Here is a 21,841-nt window from a genome sequence, read left to right on the forward strand (position 1 = left end):
ATTTTTCCTGATGATCGACAATGGTTTCGTGGTCGTCATTAGATTCTTATCTCCAGATTATTATTGAATTCAAATTCCACATCTGCCATGGGGGACATTCGAACCAGGTCCCTAGAACAATATCTGGGTCTCTGGATTAATAGTCTAGTGATTATACCACTAGGCCTACCATTATCATTCTCTAAGATCTTGCATGAGAAGTGACTACACGTGCTGAAGAGTGGCTGACACCCACAGAACTGTGTGCTTGCAAGAGTCTGGTTAGTGCCTACAGGGCAGGAAGGGTAGAAATGATTTATAAAGAAGACATAAGAGTATTTTGGGTCTCTTGAGTTAGCTGTTATCATTGGCCTTATTCTGTGATCCTTTCCTAATCAATTTTTTGCTTTTGTTTTCCCAGATGTCAGAAACCTTTTGCAGTCAGTTACCCTTTTTACCCATTTGATGGGGGACACCATTGTCCAGGGTAGTGCCACCTCCCACATGGTGCCAATGGAGCAGGCAGACCGTAAGTAACGTACTCAATCTGCCCTTGCATGTAAGTGGCTTCAAAAAGCAGCAGTTTACTTTAGTCAACCAGCTTGCACTGTCACAACACAAGTGCTGTGATGCTTACCGAAGCTTGACTCTTGGTTTCTAGAAAGTACAGCAGATTTTACTGACGAGACAATCTATCATCCTGTATCTTGAACTTGTGCCATTAAAGAGGGTTCTCACTAAACAGTGATCTGAAGTCAGCAGGGTGTCACCAGGTAAAATCCTGATACTTTGGTCATAACCTAAATGAAAGGAGGATAATATATGCAAACAAGAGGGAATATGCCTGAAATGTGCTGTGTCACTTTGCAAATATGTTCCATATCTCATCAAGTTCTGCCACGTATACCCTTTCTTTTGGATTGTTAGCCATTATTTAATTATAAAGTTTTACTTTATAATTAAATCCCTTCAAAAATCCGAAAGACACCATTACCACGTCTAAAAGGTCCTGTGCTAAGTTGACTGATTTCACTCACAGCGTCAGGTATTATTATTACAATTGATCTGGTTCTTTTGAGCTACACAAGAAAAATCAGTCATTACCATCTAACTAACTCTCATTGCAGTGTACTTGTTTGTGGACATTGGTTCACAACATGGTTGACCTTAGCTGTGAGTCCCACCCATGATCAGGCATCTTGTAATAGCTCACTGTCTAGGTTAATTCATGAAGAATGACCACTTGGCTGTAAGGACCGAAAAAGCCATCTCTTCATTTTGAGAGAAGAAATTGAGGGGAAGACAGAAATAAATTCTTAACTTCAGCACTCAGTGGGTCTCTGAATAAAACAAAAATTATGTTTTGTATTTAATTGGATGGGATAGATAATGTTACTAAATAGTTTAAGAACTAATCACCACTGAATTATTTAAAATAATGAGTAGATCCAAAGGAAGGTATTGGGCATGTTATTTAGAAATGTTAGCAGCAAGGATGAGAGGCGTTTTATCCAAAGGAGTATATGATAGTGTGGGCTGAGGCTCCATATTTAGGACTAATGTAACAGGTTGAGGGGTGACCTTATTTGGGACCTTATCAGTTGAGGGGTAAAGAACAAGGGTTTTGTTTAAAACTAGGGGGCATATATTTAAGGTGAGAGGAAAAAGGATATGAGGGACAACCTTTTTTACAGAGAGTGGTTATTGGTATGAACTGCCAGAGAAAGTGGTGGATGCAGGTACAATTACAACTTGGACAGCAGTGGATGCTCCTCATCATCAGAGTAACAACAGTGTCAGCTCAGCTTGGGTGGCCACACGTTGGAATGGCACTTTATTCCTGTCGTACCACCTTGGTTCGTATCAACCAAATCAGCATTGGCTTAGTAATGGGTCGCTTACTTCAAGCATAGGATGACTGTTTCTTCCTATTCTTTCTCATTTTCTTTCTCTGTTCAAATTTTTTTCCTTCTTTCCTCTTGGAATCCCCTCTTTTCTCAGCCTGCCTCCCTTTTTTACCGCAGTCTCACACTGACCTTTTCTCAGTCCTCAGCCCTCTTTTCTCTGCCTTCCCCACTGATACTCCCTCCCTGTTTTTCTCTGTGATTAATTTCTTACGACATTTCATCATCATGAATTTTGATGGCTTTGATATGATGCAGCCTTTTCTGACCGACTTAAGTATCAGTAGCTCCTGAGGGGTGGTTTACTTATAAATATGTTAAATGTGGTTTCTGCTTTTGCTCAAAAATAAGTAGTAAGTTGTGAGGTAAATCTAGTTTATTTGTTACATATTCTGATTCTGTTTGATCCTAGTTAGATATTATTGAAAAGAGAATCTATGGCAGAAGTAATCAAGTCAGTGAGCATCTTTATTTTGATTTTACTGCCCAGTTTATTTCCCCTTGTATTTTGCTGTCATTGATTTCATACTGTGGACTGTCAATTAGCTGATAGTAGTACGTGGTACCTCATCCAAATAGCTGCTTTTGGATTTAAGTCCTTACTAGGAATATTAGCAGGCTATTTGGCCACAGCTAAACTTTGCTCCAGTGTTCAATAATCAAGAAACACTGTATAACCTAAGGTGCAGGGACGCTGACTGATCTTTGTCATTCCTTAACCCACAGCTTCAAAGAAGCTCCTTTAGTTCAATATCATTACAACCATGTTGAGCAAGGAAGGAGAAACATGTAACTGACCTTTGAATAAAAGCCCTGTCAACAGGATATGTTTGATTGCAATTGAAGTTTTGTGGTTGTATGATATTGCCCACACCTTATGTTGGTTCTGTTTCCTCACTGCCAGGTCTGTTGGAAGCGTGCAAGCAATGCGGTAGTGAGGTACTTTCCTACTTTTCCAGTTTGAAGGACACCACAACTTTGAGCAGTGCAGATTGCACAAAAGTGAGAGAAAGTCTGAACCAGATAAACACAATAGGAGAGGTAAGAGGTTAACCTTCTCTTTAAATTTGAGTAAAATATTGGATAGGCTGAGGACTAAAGCACATCATCAAGCACCCTCATGATTCATTCCATGCTGTCAATTTTGCTCACAGAGTGTAAAGTTGAAATACTGTGGGAGAGATCCTGCAATGTTAATTCTGTTTCTCTGTCCACTATTGCTGCAAAACTAATACAATCCCAATGGAATGATTGCCCTCTAATATTCCCCCTCCATTTCTGAGACACTTACCCATGATGGTGTTCAATTCCATAGTTATTGGATACCAACCAGTCTCTCGCCCAAGCAGCCATACTGAGAACTCATCAGTAGCTCTTGTAGCCTGAGAGCCAAACCTATATTGATGTGGTTTCCATTAGGAATCAGGGACATGAACAGTGATTGATTTTTTTTTTATTTTTAAGGTTCCACCTCTTCTAAATCAGGGATGTAGAGACCAACTGCATCAGCCAAACTGCTCCCTAGCTAGTTCAGCATGAAACTAGAATCAAACCTATGACTCTCAGATGTATAAGCTAAAGTGCCGCTCTAGATTCAAATCTCTGCTGAAAAGCTCAAGGAACTGTTTTAGTTCTGGACTGACCAAGTTGAACACCTCCTCCATCAATTGCTGTGCACTCTCTGCAGTGTTATTGATGGCTGTATGTGATTTTTTAGGAGCTGAGGCCTAAAGGAAGAGACATCAAACAAAAAGAGCTGGGGGATCTGGTGGAACAGGAGATGGCTGCCACATCAGCAGCTGTTGAAGCTGCTACTACACGGATTGAGGTAATTTGTGTCATTAAGTTCATTAGATAAGCTATTAGAGATGTATCAGGAGAAAAAAATTAGTTCATTAGCTGGCCAGAGTGCTATTGATATGTACAAAAGCTCTCAATTCTGATGCACTTCGAGACTAAGTTATTGGAAGAGAGAAAGTAGTTACGTAAGTGAAGAGAACTATGAATTCAAATGTGTGAAAGGATATTGTAATGGGGAATCATCTGGATTGAGACATTCTTCCTATGGGTTGTCCAGTTCTCTGGTCAAACTTACTGTACTTCACTAGGGAGACACAGATCATGAGGTCTCGAGGGGATAGCCTGGCCTGGACAGTAGGGTATGATCATGCTTTGCTTAAGTGTGCGGCAAGAAAATCTTCTGCATGCAGCGTAAGCAGTGAGGAAATCCAAGACAACTGGGGAAAATCAGAAATGAAGTTGTTTTTAATTTAATAGACAGGGAATACCTTTTCCCTGCAGAATTTTTATGTTTTTGCAATGTCGACACAAAGATTTGTTGCAGAAATACTCTCCGACTATACATGTTATGTGCTGCTTCATAGAGGAAAGCTACGGAAGTCAGGAAGGGGAATGGGAAATTTTAATAAAGGTGGGAAGACCTGCAATGTTCTAAGGAAATGAAGGCACTAAGAACTCCTTGTAATATTGCTGATTTGTGCTGTAAGTTCTGTTTATATAAACTGCATTCTGTTCTGTACATAACTGTGTCTCGCTTGTTTGGTAGAAGTTGACAGCAATGTTCTGGAGCTACTTGTGTATATACTTAGTGAGCCTCATCTCATGCATACTTTTTAACATGATAGTAGCAAGAGGTAGATGAGTTCAGTCTTCAGTATGGTATGACATGATCCAGAACTTGCTCTAATACTTCCATGGCTTTTCAGGAAAATAAAACAGACACCAGCCTTTCCCTGGCTTATTGCTGGAGCAGGGCAATGTTCTGCTGTTGTATTTCAGAGCTGCTGGTTAAAACAGGATTTCTTTTCTCAAACCTTGTAACCAGGAAATGCTGAGCAAGTCAAGAGCAGGAGACACGGGTGTGAAGCTGGAGGTGAATGAGAGGCAAGTGCTTTCAAAGATGCATGAATTTATAGAAGTCTACAAGAAGCATGGGTGACATTAAGGGCACTTCCACAGTCAAATGCCTGTGATTTTATGCAGTTTCAATGTGAGCTTCCTACACAAAAAGCCCTAGATATCAAAACCCGAGTAAGAAAAATTAAAAAGCCTGAGAAAGGATTACTTTGAGTCCTACTGTCATTTATTGTGGTCTTTATTATTTTGTAACCCAAAATTAATAGTTTCACCAAGCAAAAAACATGTTTTTCTTCAATGTATTGCTGTAAATGGACCCAAACCAAAGTCAAAATGTCAAGCTGGCCCATCTCCATAATAGTGGTTTCTGTTTAACAGAATTCCCATTTTAAATCATTACCATTCAATTACACTGTTGGACTAGTCCACATGTCATTTAGTACGTTGCACAGAACTTCAAAAGTCTAGAATCCAACATACTGTGTCTAATCCATTTTTAATTCACTTTCATTGTATAGCCTATAATAGACTTGTTCATTATCCATTTTCAGACTGCTCAAAATTCCACTGACTAGTTCATTTCCCATGCCCTCCTATTGCCCAGAATTACAATGGATTAATTTAGTTCCTCTTCAGTCCCGTTGTGTAACATTCCAAGACATAAGTCATATTATATTTACTGCTGCTATAAATATTAAAGTTACTGTAGCCTTATTGTTCTTGATTCTATTGTAATTTGCACTATATTCATATTAAAGTTACTGTAGCCTTATTGTTCTTGATTCTATTGTAATTTGCACTATATTCAATGAGTAGTTTCTTCCTTTCTGCTGTAATGGTTTGCAAATGGCCGTGTTCATCTTCAGCCTCAGAACAATCTGCCAGTTTTAATATCTCTTGTCCCCAGTTTTCTCTCCACAGGTGTTGATGGCCTTTGTGCACTTGATCCATTCTTCCTGTGTATGCATCAGGAAGTTAGTTAACATACATCAGTAGACAGAGTAAGAAATCCAGAGTGATTTAGGTTTACTACTGGGTATCTGACTCATGTCTTCTTAAAACTCCATTCCCCTGAAATTCTAGAAAAGGGTGAAAGATCCTGCCAGTTTGAGTAGGATTTGAATCCAGCCCTTTGGACTAAAGAGAGTGTAACTCTTTTCCCTGACTCTGGGTTTGCACCTCTATTTAATTTCTCTCTTATTCAACTCCATGTTTTCTCTGTGCTCATTTTGTCCGTGAGACCTAACTCTGTTCCCTCAAAACTTTTTTCAAAAATCTGCTACACAGCCACTTTTGTTCATGGTCCCTAAGTACTGACTTCCTCCTCCCCACACCTCTTTAAATCTGTTGTTGTCACTCTCTTCTTTAACAAAAAAAAACCTGACTTCCTTGCCATTGAAAATTACTGTCTCATCTATGACCTTTCCTTCCTATCCCTGATCACTGAATGTGTTACCTTCTATATGTGTGCCCATCGATCGTGCAGTTTAATGTTTGAAGCCCACCTCCCCCACCCCCAAACCACCACCACCATTTTGTTTCTGCCACTGGCACCGTACTAAAATGTCCCGGATCAAAGTCACGCATGACATTGTGTAACTGTAGTAAACTGACCGAATACATCTTTCAAAGTCTGTAACTTTTGCCATAGATTTGCTCTGCCATTCTCCTACAATGCCTGTCTTGTTATGATCTCAAGGGATATCAGTGAATTTTAAAAGAAATTCAAACTGTTTTATTAATTGAAAGAATTACACTAGGTTTTGTGTTTTAAACAAGACCTTTTCTGTACAGGAATTAAACAAATTAAAGGACTTAACAAATTGCAAGAATTAAACTTAAGCGTAACACTAAATGTGTTATAAGCACTTACTTTCTAAGACTGAAAATCTCAACAGGTATTTTTCTATTTTTATTTCCACACGAGTTTCCTCCTGCACTTTCAAGGCTCTTGAGGGTTCTATCACTTCTCTTGAACCAAACTAAGGTGTGCCACAGCTCTTAGTAATTCACTTTGATTCACCTCAGTGTTCCTACTCTGAGATATGAGATTTCTTGGTGTCCTTCCACCTAGCATTGGGCCAGGCAACAGTCTTAAAACACCTCATATTTGTGGACTCTCCAGCTGAAGCATGGGCTTCACTACTATTTAGCTTAGTGATCTACAACTCCTGGCAGCTTTCTCACTTTGTTTCCGGGCTGTTCTCGCTCCAGACATAAACTGCCTGTATTCTGTGAGCAATCACACACATATACCCAAAACTGTAGTTCTGAGAATCCTACCCCCTCTACCCTCGCTAAGGTGGCACGCTTGGGATATCCTAGATAGAGATTTCAACTAATTAGCTACAATTTCCAAACCTGATCTGAATAGATATAGATACTTGCCTTATTTATCAGTTGCTTTTGACCTGCTTTTGATCTGGAATATTACATGAATAATTTCAATCTCTAATGGCACTGCCACAAGCTAACCAGACTCACTGGTTCCATTCCTAAGCAAAGATAGAACCACATGTTGTTTATTGTTTCCAAACCTCTAATTGTAACTCCCTTAAATGGACATCGTCTTCCTTTAAATCCATAATTATCTTATGGATTTTTGCCAGTTTCTCAAGCCCAGATTTTTGTTCTTCTCCCATTTATCTTGCATTTAGAATTCCAATTCACAAAACATACAAAGTATGAAGCTAGACATTTTTGCATCCTCTAATCCGGTTGGATGGGACTGTGCTTACCTAGTTCCATTCTTATTTGTGGAATGTCTACAAAATGACTTTTTGGAGTAGCTTGTGGTGGACCCCACTAGGGAACAGGCAATTCTGGATTTAGTGATGTGTAGTGAGGCAGACTGGATAAGGGAGCTTAAGGTGAAGGAACCCTTGGGAGGGAGTGATCATAATATGATGAATTTACTCTGCAATTTGAGAAGGAGAAGCTGGAATCGGATGTTAATAGTATTGCAGTTGAATAAACTTAACTACAGAGACATGACGAAGGAGCTGGGCAGAATTAACTAGGAAAGACAGTAGAACAGCAATGGCAGGAGTTTCTGGAAATAATTCGGGAGACACAGCAAAAAGTCATCCCTAGGAAAAAGAAGCACACTAAAAGGAGGACAAGGCAACCATGGCTGACAAGGAAAGTCAGGGACAGCATAAAAGCAAAAGAGAAAGCATATAATGCAGCGAAGGGCAGTGAGTAGCCAGGGGATTGACCAACAGAGGACAACTAAAAAAGAAATAAGGAGGGAGAAGATTAAATATGAGGGTAAGCTATCTAGTAACATAAAAGAAGATTGTAAGAGCTTCTTTAGATATATAAAGGGTAAAAGAGAGGCAAAAGTGGACAATGGGCTGCTGGAAAATGAAGCTGGAGTAGTAGTCATGGGGAACAAGGAAATTGTAGAGGAACTGAACAAGTACTTTGCTTCAGTCTTCGCAGTGGAAGACATGAGTAACATCCCAAAAATTCAAGAGAGTCGGCGGGGGCCAGAGGTGAGTATGGTAGCCAACACCGAGGAGAAGGTGCTACAAAAACTGAAAGGTCTAAGGGTGGATAAATTACCTGGACCCGATGGACTACACCCCAGAGTCTTAAGGCGATAGCTGAAGAGATAGTGGAGGCGTTAGTGGTGATCTGGAGCGGGTCCAGAGGAGTTTTATGAGGATGATCCCAGGAATGAAAGGCTTAACATATGAGGAATGTTTGAGGACTCTGGGTCTGTACTCAATGGAGTTTAGAAGGACGACGGGGGATCTAATTGAAACTTACAGAGCACTGAAAGGCCTGGATAGAGTGGAAATTGGGGAGATATTTCCATTAGCAGGAAGGACTAGGACTCGAGGGCACAGCCTTAGAGTAAAGGGAAGACCCTTTAGAATGGAGATGAGGAGAAACTTCTTCAGCCAGAGCGTGGTGAATCTATGGAATTCATTGCCGCAGAAGGCTGTGGAGGCCAGGTCCTTGAGTACATTTAAGACAAAGATAGATAGGTTCTTGATTGTTAAGAGGATCAAAGGGTTATGGGGAGAAGGTGGGAGAATGGGTTGAGAAACTTATCACCCATAATTGAATGGTGGAGCAGACTCGATAGGCCGAATGGCCTAATTTCTGCTCCTACGTCTTATGGTCTTCTATCTTCAGCCATTGTCAGAGAAACACCTGTAATGGCTTTGCTTCCTGCTCTGACATTTTTACCGCTGGTGTTCCCAAGAGACCTAAACCTAGTCCCTTCTAATTCTTACGTACATTCCTGTCTTTCAAACCATCATTCAAAAGTAGTGTCTCATTCACAGAAATCCCTCGGCTGTACCTCACCTCTATGATTTGTCTTGCTGCTTCTTTGGATGAGCAGATTTTTTTTCCCAACTAACTAATAAGACCAAAGCCATTGTTTTAGGGCTCTGACACAAACTTCATTCCTAACCACCAATTTGGGAGATCTTCCTTTGATTGTTGATTATCTTATGGATTTTTGGTTGTGTTATGACAATATCAATGAATAGTAATACAAAGGTGCAGATAAATTCTATGGGGACTTGGGTTCAAATTCCATCACATCAGCAGTGTAAATGCAATTAATAGATCTGAAATGTAAAGCAAGTCTTAATAATAATGATCTTGATTACTACCATGAATTTTTGTAAAACTCATCAGCTTCACTCATGTCCTTTAGGGTAGGACATCTGACATCCTTGCACAACCTGGCCTACATGTTACTTCAGACCCACTGCAATGTTGGTGACTTTTTCCTGCCTTCTGAAACAACCTTGCAAGTCAATCAGTCCAAGAACAATTAGAGATAGGCAACAAATTCTACCCTTGCTAACAACACTCACATTCCATGAAAGAATAAAATAATCTCATTGCTTTCCTTGGCCACTATCTGAGACTGAACCAGACAATTTGCAATCTTAGCATCCCAATTGAGGCAAAGCTGGATTCCTGATTCTGTATTCTGTCTTTCACCAAGATATTTATCTATTTAATATTGCTGGTTACCACCTTTGCTTCAGCTCATTTGCTGCTGAAACCTCACCCCATGTCTTTCTAACCTCTAAACTGGACTATTCCAATGCTCCCCTGGTCAACACACCCTCCATGAACTTGAGCTCACCTAAAGCTACTAGTTTTACCTGAACTGACGCGGAGTCTTATTTGTCAATTGCTTTTGTACTCTCTTACCTATATTAGGACCTGGTACAGCAATACTATGATTCAGATCCTTGTATTTACATTCTTCTATCACTTCACTCCTCTCTTTCTTACAATCTCCTTGAGCTTTAAATTTCTCCGAGGCCCCTGCATGCTTCCAGTTCTGAATTTACTCAATCCTCAGTTGGTGACCATATCTTCAGCTGCCTACGCAACAGACCCTTTCAATTTCATCCTCGACCTCCTTAAACCTACTGCTTAGACCAAACCTTTGGGTCACCAACCTCGTACGGCCAATATACCATTGTGTGAAACTTTGTTTGGGAATGCTTCTGTAAAAGATGTTGAGGAAACTTTGTTATTTTAACGGTGGTCTGTGTATTCAAATTATGTTGGAGTGCAAACAAATTCCCATCAGGAACTTGGGTGATTTGAATATCGAACAAGTGCCTGCTTTCTGATTTTTTTCCTTTGAAATATCTTTGTTTAAATACTGGGGTTCTTTGGTAGAGCTGGTTTGGTGTTACTGAGTCTGGTGTGGAGGAGGAGAAGTGAAATGAATAGTTGATGCTGCGTACCTTTCAGACTGAGAGTCTGACTATGACAAATGTAAGTTGATGGGGAAGTTCTTTACATTGAAGGAAAGTTTAAAGCCTTTAAATAGAGAGGTCCCTTTAAACAGACCAACTCAATAAGCTGGGGTGATCAGAGCAAAGAAATATTTGCTTCGCGTCCCAAAGTAGTTTGACAATGTAGGCCAAAAATCTTCAATTGTCTTTTAGTTTAAAGCTATTCTTCTTTTAGCAGAACCTAAACTCAAGGAACTGATAATGACTTTGGGCATGGTAAGGAATGGAAGGGGGTTTACCATCTAAACTACTACTTCAATTTCCAGTGAAGTAAGTTTGTTCCCAGATAGGATTTGTATCATTGACTGAATAGAAATGAAATGCAGAGCTATTGGGACTGGGCAGGAGAGTGGCTCTAACCAAGTTGCTGTTGCTGGGAGCTGGTATTGACATGAGCTGATTAACCTCTGTGATCCAGGACATAGCACATGAAAAATTAAATGGAATGGAAGTTTTTATTTGAGGTGTTTTCATGTGTTTAGGAAGAAATTATTTGACAAGCATTCTGTATTTTTATTTCCTGTAGGATCCTTGAGTCTTGCACTGACTTGATGCATGCAGTTAAAATGTTGGTTCTGACATCGAAGGATCTACAGAGAGATATAGTGGAGAGTGGAAGGGTAAGAGCAAAAATTTGATGAATCTGAAGTTTGGTCAGTAGACAGGACTGTATGTGAGTTAAAATATTGCAAGGCAGTTAGTTGATCGAAAGCTTTTGAAACATTGTGAATCATGAGACTATTGCAATATTTGTGGGAACCCACATCCTTTCACCTCAGGCCTTTTGTCCATTCTCGACTCACTTTACTTTTTCATTGATACCTTGTTGTAAACCATTGAGGCACTAAGTGCTGGAAACCTCTCCTTAAACCTCTGCACCTCTGTCTTCCTTTAAAGTACCCTTAAAAACCTAAGTCAGTGACCTAGCTGCTAAATACACCCCTGTCCACAGTCCTATCCCGGATAAAATGCCTAGGACAGCTCTGTTGCAGATGCTGTATAAATATATGTTGAAGATGCTCCATAAATACGCATTATTAAATTGGCTGATGCCCTTAATTGCTCGTCAGTGATTCCTCAATCCCTGTCATGCAAAGATTCATGTGCCGATGACCTCCCCAAACCCTCATTAATTTCTTGGATTACCAAAATAGCTGTTTATTCTGGTTTTGTGAAGGCAGAAGGCCACTTGTTTGGAATGCCAAGTATGATGCTCCCTTTCTGATCATTGAATTTCTCAATTCAGGTTTTTGTAATGGAATCTGTCCTCCCTGCTCTTTAAATATATCATAATGGGTGAACTTCCTCAAATACTCCACTTGGCATGGTACAAATCCACACCTGAAGCAAGTCTGCAAGATTCCTGCTTCCTGCTGAGTTTGAGATTTTACAGCAAAGCCTTTGGTTTGTGGGATGATCAGTAAGGGGTGAGGTGTAGTAAGGCATAGCACCTCTTGAAAAATGGAGAGAAATTAGGAAGAAATGATGATAAATATTATGTTTCTGGTTTACAGGGGGCAGCATCTCAAAAAGAGTTCTATGCCAAGAACTCCAGGTGGACTGAAGGCCTCATCTCTGCATCAAAGGCTGTAGGCTGGGGAGCCACTGTGTTGGTGTAAGTATTGCAGTTGCTATTTGTTCATGGTCCTGTTTACAGTCATCTATAGCATAGAATTACAGAATCCCTACAGTGTGGAAACAGGCCATTCGGCCGAACAAGTCCACACCGCCTCTCTGAAGAGCATCCCACCCTGTTTCATTCCCCTACCACTGCATTTCCCCACCTAAACATCCCTGGACACTACGGGGCAATTTAGCATGGCCAATCCACCTACCCTGCACATCTTTGGACTGTGGGAGGAAACTGGAGCACCCGGAGGAAACCCATGCAGACACGGGGAGAATGTGAAAACTCCATACAGACAGTTGCCCGAGGGTGGAATTGAACCAAGGTCCCTGGCGCTGTTAGGCAGCAGTGCTAACCACTGAGCTGATGCTGAAACTGGATCACAGAGGTAGTTACATTCTGGAATTTAATTTAAGATAGAATTTAATGTTTTCCAGTTTCTGTATTTAAGTACAGCTATTATGCAGGTATTTACTGAGAAAATGAAAATTACCCAGCATCCCCTGCCCATAAAAACAAGGCAGATCCAATCAGATCAATTACTGCTCCATTAGGTTGCACTCAATCATGAACCAAGTGTTGAAAGGTGTTCCCAACATTTAAGTAACTGTTAGGTAGGTGGCTGTCTGGGGGCCTCTTGTGGGACAGTGGTATTGTCCCTACCTTTGGGCCAGGAGGCCCAGGTTCAAGTCCCACCTGCTCCAGAGGTGTGTGGTAACATCTCCGAACAGGTTGTTTCGAAATTAAGTCGATAGGTGCCTGAAGACAAAGGAAATAGAGGGTTACAGGATTAGGGAGGAAACATGTTTCTGTGTTCTAATTTCCATGCATCAAGTAACACTGCAAAACATGGTTTAAATCTGAGTGCTTCCTAATGCAACGGCAGTGAATATTTGCAATAATCTACTAAACAACACAACAGAGGCAACACAACAGCGGTTATTCAAAATTAATTAAATGTCATAGGAGTTATGTTGAAGAGATAAATGTTCATTATCCTGTTATCCATGGATTCCTGATCAACACTGTGTTGTATTTCAGTATCCTGGCACCTTAGATGCTACCTGTACTGACCAACTTCTGTCTGGTTAATTTTCCAGTGTAATTTTCAGTTGAAATGTATTTTTTTATATTTATTGTATTTCATTTTATGAGTCATTTCAACTGGAAATACACACGTGTGCTACTTCAATGTGTACATTTTCTTTTTATTGCTGAGAAGTTTTGGAAGGAACCTAAGTCTGTCTTTAATATTGATTTCTATGGGGACATATTTGAAGTTGTTTCTCGTTAACTTGTAACTCTGAGCCAAGGAACTACCACTATATGTGAGGACTCCTTGTATTGTGCTCATGTTTGCCGATGGCTTTATGACTGTGGTCTTTACTCTTCTATTTAAATGTGCAGTTATTTGCTGCTTAGGATTCAAACATTCTCTCATCTCTCTCTTCAGAGATGCTGCAGACATGGTTGTCCAGGGAAAGGGGAAGTTTGAAGAGTTGATGGTTTGTTCTCATGAAATCGCAGCCAGTACCGCACAGCTGGTGGCTGCCTCCAAGGTAAACAGTTATGTTTTTTGCAGTGATTAGCTCATATCTATAAAATAGCAATGACTCAAATTGCAAGTGGAAAAACAGAAAGGGGCTGCACCAATCAAACTTGGGGACGCAGATAAAAACTTTTCTAATGAATAACTGAAAAGGGCTTTTGAAGAGCAATAAATAAGAATTACTGAAATTTTATATATTCATTGTGTTTATGGGTATAAAATCCCACAAGATAAATAGGTGGCCAGCAAGCATGACATTATGTTACATTGAGTGGTATTTGGTCCATTGTGATAAGTAAGGGAACAAATGGAACTATAGTAGTAAGCCAGAGGATTGGAAAAGTTTTATAAATTAACACAACTTGACCAAAAAAAAGGGGAGAAAATAAACTTTGACATTAAACTTGCAAATAACATCAAGACAGAAGGCAAGAACTTCTTTAAATATATAACAAGGAACAAGGAAGAAGTCACAGTGAACATAAACTCCTTAGAGAATGTGGCTAAGGAAGTAATGATGGGGGTTCAGGAAATGACAGAGGAGTTGAATACATACTTCACATCAGTTCACGGGGTAGACGGTACTAATAGGATTCCAAAATTATTAAATCAAGGAGAAAAAGGTGAGGAGGAAGTGAATACAATATATTTAACTAAGGAAACTAATGGGTTCAAAGGCCAATTAGTCTCCTGTAACTGATGGGTTGCACCTTAGGATTTTAAAGGAAGATGCTACAGAGATAGTAAATGCACTGGTAGTAATCATAGAATACCTACAGTGTGAAAACAGGCCATTTGGCCCATAGAATCCACACCAGCCCTCTGAAGAGCAGCCCACCAAGACCCAACCCCTGTAACCTTGCATTTCCCTTGACTCATCCGTGTAGCCTGCACATCCCTGGACACTATAGGCAATATAGCATGGCCAGTCCCCCTAACTGGCACATCTTTGGATCATGGGAGGAAACTGGAGCACTCAGAGGAAACCCACGCAGTCACTGGGAGAATGTGCAAACTCCACACAGGCAGTCAGCCAAGGGTGGGAACAACCCCAAGTCCCTGATGCTGCTAGGCAGCAGGCTAACCACTGTGCCACCGTGCCACCCCCAGGGAATCTTTCAGGAACTCTTAGATTCTGGAACGGTCCCAGATGATTGAAAAACTGCTAGTATAATACCCCTGTTCAAAAAGGGAGGGAGGCAAAAAAATCAGATAACTATTGCTCAATTGTCTGGACATCTGTTAATGGAAGAATGTTAGAGTCTATAAGAAAGGATGTAACAGCAGAGCATTTAGAAATACATAACATGATCAAGCAGGTGGCTTCATGAAGGGGAAATCATGCCTGACAAATTTACTAGAATTCTTTCGAGAAGGTAACAAGTAGGATAGATGAAGGGGTGCAGTGGATGAAATATATCTGGAATTTCCAGAAGTGTTTAATAAGATACCACACATTTTGTTCCTTAATAAGATAGTACATGGTGTTGAAGGTAGTATATTAGCATGGATAGAGGATTGGCTAACGAATAGAAGACAAAGTTTGGATAAGGGTTCACTTTTAGGATGCCAACTGGTTACAATCTGTAACTGTAACAGGGATCAGGGCTAGGTCCATGATTATTTACAATATGTATTAATGACTTGGATAAGGAAACAATTTACTCTAGCCATGTTTGTGGATGACACAAAAATAGATGGGAAGGCAAGTGGTGAGTATGATGCAGAGAGTCTGCAGAGGGATATAAGCAGGTTCAGTGAGTCGGCAAAAACTTGGTAGCCGGAATATAATGTGGGGAAATGTGAGGTTCTGCAATATGGCAGGAAGATTAGAGGAGCCCAATATTATTTGTTTGGCGAAAGGCTGCAGAAAGCTACAGAACAAAGGGATTTGTGAGTTCTCATCTATGAATGATGAAAAACTACCATTCAAGTTCAGTGGGTAATGGAGAAAGCTAATGGAATTTTGGCCTTTGTTTCAAAGGGCATGTAGTGTAGGGCGGTTTTATGAAAACTATGCAAAGCACTGGTCAGACTGTAGCGAGAATTCTGTGAACAGCCTTGAGTTTCCTATCTAACCAAAGATATACTGACTTCGGACGCAGTTCAGAAAAGGTTCACTAGGCTGGTACGAAGTAATGAAGGACTGTTTTATGAGGTGGGTTGAGTAGATTGGGCATGAACTCATTGAAATACAGAAGAATGAAAGGCAACCTTATTGAAACATACAAGATTCTTGGGGGGGCTTGACAGGATAGATGCAGAAAGTTTGTTTCATAAGGACCAGAGGGCATGTCAGAGTAAAGGGCATATATCTCAGATAAGGGGTCACACATGTAAGGCAGAGATGTAGACAGATTTATTCTGAGGGTTGTGAACCTGTGGAATTCTCTTAACACAGAGGGCTGTTGAGGCTGGGTCATTAAGTACATAAAAGACTGAGATAGACAGATGTTTAATTAGTCAGGGAATCAACAGCTATTGGGAAAAGGCAGGAACATGGAGTTAGGGATTATGAGATAAGGCATGATTTTATTGCATGCTGAGCAGATTCGATGAGCTGAATGGCCTACTTCTGCTCCTCTGTCTTATGGTTTTATGGTCTTAAAGTTATCATCCCAAAGTGCGTAAGGAAAATATTGATTATTTTCCAGGGCTCAGTAAAATGCCTTTATCTCATTTGTATCTGTGAACACCTCTGCTGACCTTTCTTTAGACTTTGACGCATTGGGAAAGATCTCAGTGTATTGATTGTGACTGTACAACAGCAAAATGTTGTAATTGTGTTCTTTTCTAATAGGTGAAAGCAGATAAAGACAACGCTAACCTTGGAAAACTGCGGCAGGCGTCTAAGGGAGTAAATGAGGCCACGGCCAGTGTAGTGGCTTCCACAAAATCAGGAAAATCGCAGATTGAGGAAACAGGTAGTTTTACTGTTCACCATGCAGTTTAGTACAAAGTAGCGAGCATGAAGTCATTCTGCAAAATCCAAAGTGAAATATTACGAACGCTGGAAATATGAAATAAATGCAGAAAACATTCAGAGCATTAAGTAAGGCAGGCAGAAGCTTATTGTTAATGATTTAACAGCAACATGAACATTGGAAGTCACATATAACACAGAAATAAAGAAGAAGGGTCCTGACCTGAAACGTCAACTTTCCTGCTCCTCTGATGCAGCCTGGCCTGCTGTGTTCCTCCAGCTCCACACTGTGTTGTCTCTGACTCCAGCATCTGCAGTTCTTGCTATCTCATTGGAAGTCACATGACTGAATTACAGCTGATTTGAGGATCAGTAATGATCAGAGCAGTGTTTGATGAAATTTCATCATTCACCATGCCCATATTAACTGGATAAGTATTTGTAAATCATTCAAATAGTGGACATCAAAATAGCCATTAAATCAAAGTTGGTGAAAGTACACTGGTCACTTTTTAATATATTCTTTTATTCCTGTTTCTCACATGAAGGAATGGGATTTGTATCAGCATCAAACACGTTCAAAAAGATGATTAGATGTAGAGGGAACTGTATTTACCCTGTATCAATCATGTCCATATCCCAACCTTTGACAACAGTTCTGACCTTTCTTAGTTTTGCTTTTGGTAGGAACTAAAGTGCAACAATGCAGTCTGGTTTACTGGCACAGGATTACAGAGCAATGAGATTTTCATTACATCAGTCTGGGCTAGCGACAAATCCATATCCCATTTGAAAAGAATCTAACCAACTAGGTTCTCAGATTTGTAGTCCTCTTCAGTTCATTGTCTTGAGTAAAGTCAGCATGAGCGTGTTTTTATAAGGCTGTGTATCTATATTTACAAGGTATTTATAACCTGGGCGTTGTGATAAGATTAAAGCCTCCCCATTCGAATCTTGTTCATTTAAGCCCCATTCCACGACTTTCAACCAGGCTGATACTTCAGTGCACTGTTGAGGGAATGCACAGATGGAAGCAAAGTATTGCAGCTGCTGGAAATCTGAAACAAATGCACAACGCTGTCGAAAGTCAGGTTTGGCAGCGTTTATGGAAAGGGAAACCGAGTTAATGTTTAGAGTCCAGTGTACTCCTCTTCAGAATGAGTTTTGTGGAAGAGTCATATTGAACTCAAAACATTACCTCCGTTTCTGTCCCCACAGATGCTGCCAGACCTGCTGAGTTTCTCTAACACTTCGGTTTTATTATGGAGAGAATTCTGTATTTTTGGAAATATTGTCCAACAGATAAAACAGAACCATGCCTCCTTGTGGTGCGTTCGATAGATACAAGGATTTCTCTTCCTTCCTGATCAAGATTCCTTTCTTAATCTATGCCACGAGAAAACAGGCTAACCGGTCACTTATCTCATTGCTGAGTGTGGGTGATGGTGTACCAAGCACTTGTTTATGGTCATCAAGGATGGTTCAGAACAGTTTATTGTATGTGGAATTATTTGGGATGAAAAGCATAGATGTAATATGCACTGTATAAATGCAAGTTCTTGCAAGCAACATTTTGTACTGTGTGAGTCCCTTTGCATTATATGCAAAGTTGTGCATCAAGCAAGGAAATTATTTGCTGCTTACTGAAACTATGCATTTTCAAACTCTGTGCATTTTCGAAGTGATGTGTCATGCAGGCCACAAAGGTTCTGATTCAATCCCTGCTCTGTGCTGGCTTGCACTTCCTTGTCTCAGACAAGGGTTGGTGACAATCTCCAAGTTAGGGAGAGGAAAATGAGGCAGAATTTCTGCTTCCAATGACTAAATAAGAAATTCTTGTGTTTTTTATAGCACATATTATGACCTCAGGAGGTCGCAAGTAACTTTAGACTCAGTTTAGTACTTTTGATGTGTGGTCAGTTTTAATATAGAAAAAAGGGCAAACGAGATAACGGTCATCTTATCTGTTTCTTTTTAATGACATTGAGTGATAAATACTGGGCAGGGTACCAGGTAGGACTCCCCTTCTCTTTAAAATAGTGCCAAAGGATCTTTTGTATACTCCACAAAGGACTTTAGATCAATGATGCCTCTCTGAAGGCTGTGAATCATATAAATGCCACCCCAAGGTGGTGCAAGGAGCATGCATGTGCAAAGATAAAGCCACAAACGTTTGTCAGTGATGAAAGCTGCTGGCTCATTAAAGGTTAACCCTGGATCCTGAGTCCCTTATTCAGGACCTGAGGCCACTATCATATCTTTAGGTAACCTCCTCACCCACACCCACACCCCACCTCCATTATTTTCCTACAGTCAACTGTCTCTGATGGATTGAGGAGTCAAAATGACTGCACTGTATGTGCCAGTAATACTTTGTGCACATGATCCATTTGTACGAAGCCATTCTGTCTGCACAAATGGCTCCTATAGTGAGGGTAGGGCACATTCTGTTTCATTGTGAATGTTGGGTAAGAGCCTCTCCGTTGAAAGACCAAGACTACATGGGGGATTTGGTTGAAGCTGATTAACTTGAAATAAAGATGGGCAGTATGTGAATACACTTGTGCTGATATCACTGCACACAGAATGTGGTATTGTCGGCAGCACATGCGGGGCCACATCCTGAAGCTTTTCGATGGTGCCAGTAGTCCTGTCTGAGCGTGCACTGGAGGCCAATTTGGCATTCAGAGTAATCAGTCTAACAGTGTAGCATTCTTCTGACCAACCAGTGGCTTTCTGCAGGTGTGTGCGTTTTGGATGAGAATAGAATTAAACTTTGTTCTCATGTCCTATGATTTGAATAGCTTCAATGTGTAGGCTTATATGGAAAGACAGACCAGTTGAGCAAACAGTTGGACAACATTCAGTACACAGAGAACTGTCCCCCAGCAAAAAATCAGCAGCTTTATGAAATAGAAAGTAAATTCAAGTGAAAGCCCTCTTCTTTTTACATATCTTTAGTTTTTTTTTGTCCAAACAATCTGTCTATAATTTTCATTCTTTATTACAGACACAATGGATTTCTCAAGCATGACACTGACGCAAATCAAGCGACAGGAGATGGACTCACAGGTACTAAAAAGCTGCTTTTGCATTACACTCAGATCCTTTCCAATAGTTTCTTGACATCATGAGATTGTCTGTCTAGTTGTATCTTTGATATTCTTGGAACAAAATGGTATTCTTACTGCAGTTTGACACTTGTACTTGCAAAGAAATTAACATTAAGTAGTTGGTTTAGTTTAGCTTACAATCAAAGTGAACTTAGCCAAACAAGGTATCTGAGTGTTTTGTAAAATGAGGGGATAGACAATAATAGCATTTTCCTATCCATGCTGTGCTAGCAGTTTCCTGGAAACTATACTACCAAGCATGCTAACATTTGAAGAATGAAAACTCTGTATAGGGGAGAATAATTTAACCTTCTCTTGATGTTGCTTTGAGGACAGCAGAGCTGTGGTGATCGATGCATGTTCTGCAGTTTTGTTTGATTTCTATGTAAGATATGTGTGCAGAACCTTTCCTGAGGAGATTAAACTGGTGGAGATGATCTGTTTTGGTAAGTTAGATAAACTATCCAGAAGGAATAGGGTTAATAGGCTTAATGAACTTTGCTTGTTCCACTTTTGTAGTGTAATATGCATAAAAACAAGCCTACGCTCTCATTAAGCCTAGTCCTAGTCAGATTTTAGCAGAATTTAAGTGGCACCAGAATGGTGCAGGAGGTAGTCTGAATGACAAATGTTCTTACCTCTGTCCTGAAGGTTCGTGTTCTAGAACTGGAGAGTGAATTACAGAAAGAGAGGCAGCGCTTGGGAGGACTGCGTAAAAAACATTATGAGCTGGCTGGAGTTTCTGAAGGCTGGGACGAAGGTATGTGCTATTTCTAGAGGAGAAGTGTGAAATTTTGGATGGATTAAACAGAATAACAGAGGAAATATTAAGGCATTTAGCATCTTTAAAAGTCAATAATCACCAGGCTGCCAAGAAAAGCAAAGAAGGGAACAGCAGGGCCTTTAACTGTCATTTTCCAATATCCTCTGTTTACAGTTTTGGGAGGTTGCTAACTTTCTACCATTATTTACAGCAAGGAACAGTGCAAATAATTATCAGTCAATTAGCCTAACCTCCATAGTCGGCAAAAGTAATGGCAGTAAATGCTGAAGACTGATAACTGACAAATCACTACCTCAAGATTTTAAAGCAAGCAGGAAATTATAAATAGCTCAGCAATAATCTGCCAAGTGCTTCTGGAACTGGCCCTTTAGTTTGAAAAATTACAGATGTGACTTCATTGCTTAAGAAATGTGTTGAAAAGAAAGCCAGGGAATTATAGAAGAACAAAATATTGTGGATACTGAAAATATGAAATAGAGTCATACAGCACGGAAACAGGCCCTTTGGTCGGACGCATCCATACTAACCAGATTTCCAAAACTGTACTAGTACCATTTACCTGCATTTGGCCAATATTCCTCTAAATCTTTCCTATCCATGTACCTATGCAGATGTCTTTTAAATTTTGTAATTGTACTTCCTCTACCACTTCTTCCAGCAGTACGTTCCATATACACACCACCCTGTGTAAAAACGTTGCCCCTCATGTTTTTTTTAAAGTCTTTCCTCTCTCACCTTAAATCCATGCCCTCTAGTTTTGGGCTCCTCTACCTTGGCTATTGACCTTATCTATGTCCCTCATGATTTTATAAACCTCTATAAGGTTACCCCACAGCCTCCAGGGAAAAAAGTCCCAGCCCATCCAGCCTCTCCTTGTAACTCAAACCCTCCAGACTCGGTAACATCCTTATACATCTATTCTGCTGCATCCTTTCCGCTGCATCCTTTCCAGTTTAATAACTTCCATCCTATAGCCGGGTGACCAGAGTTGTATGTAGTAGTCCAAATTTGGCCTTACCAATGTCTTGTACAACCATAATGTGATGTCCCAACTCCTGTACTTGATGCTCTGACTGAGGAAGCCAAGCGTGCTAACACTGACTTCAACACCCTGTCTACCTGTGACGCAACTTACAAAGAATTATGTACCTGAACCTCTAGATCTCTCTGACAACAGTCCCCAGGGCCCTACTATTAACCATGTAAATCCTGCTCTGTAAAAACCGAAAGAACTGCAGATGCTGTAAATCAGGAACAAAAACAAAGTTGCTGGAAAAGCTCAGCAGGTCTGGCAGCATC

At 40.3% G+C, this 21,841-nt stretch overlaps 1 protein-coding gene across 1 annotated transcript in view; it reads left to right on the forward strand.

The window, feature by feature from the left end:
- Positions 1-381: 381 nt before the first annotated feature.
- The window catches only part of LOC125486127 (huntingtin-interacting protein 1-like), a gene marked incomplete at its 5' end in the record, with an annotated part of 25,554 nt that continues 4,094 nt past the window's right edge, over positions 382-21,841 (forward strand). The window contains 10 exons of the mRNA XM_048612383.1: positions 382-508; positions 2,788-2,924; positions 3,601-3,711; positions 4,729-4,787; positions 11,073-11,166; positions 12,061-12,161; positions 13,627-13,732; positions 16,523-16,646; positions 19,656-19,717; positions 20,410-20,518. Coding sequence (XP_048468340.1) covers positions 382-508; positions 2,788-2,924; positions 3,601-3,711; positions 4,729-4,787; positions 11,073-11,166; positions 12,061-12,161; positions 13,627-13,732; positions 16,523-16,646; positions 19,656-19,717; positions 20,410-20,518 — 1,030 coding nt within the window. The remainder of the gene's footprint in view (positions 509-2,787; positions 2,925-3,600; positions 3,712-4,728; positions 4,788-11,072; positions 11,167-12,060; positions 12,162-13,626; positions 13,733-16,522; positions 16,647-19,655; positions 19,718-20,409; positions 20,519-21,841) is intronic.

This window comes from Rhincodon typus, chromosome 26 (assembly GCF_021869965.1).
Source record: "Rhincodon typus isolate 14 chromosome 26, sRhiTyp1.1, whole genome shotgun sequence".
NCBI lineage: Eukaryota > Metazoa > Chordata > Chondrichthyes > Orectolobiformes > Rhincodontidae > Rhincodon > Rhincodon typus.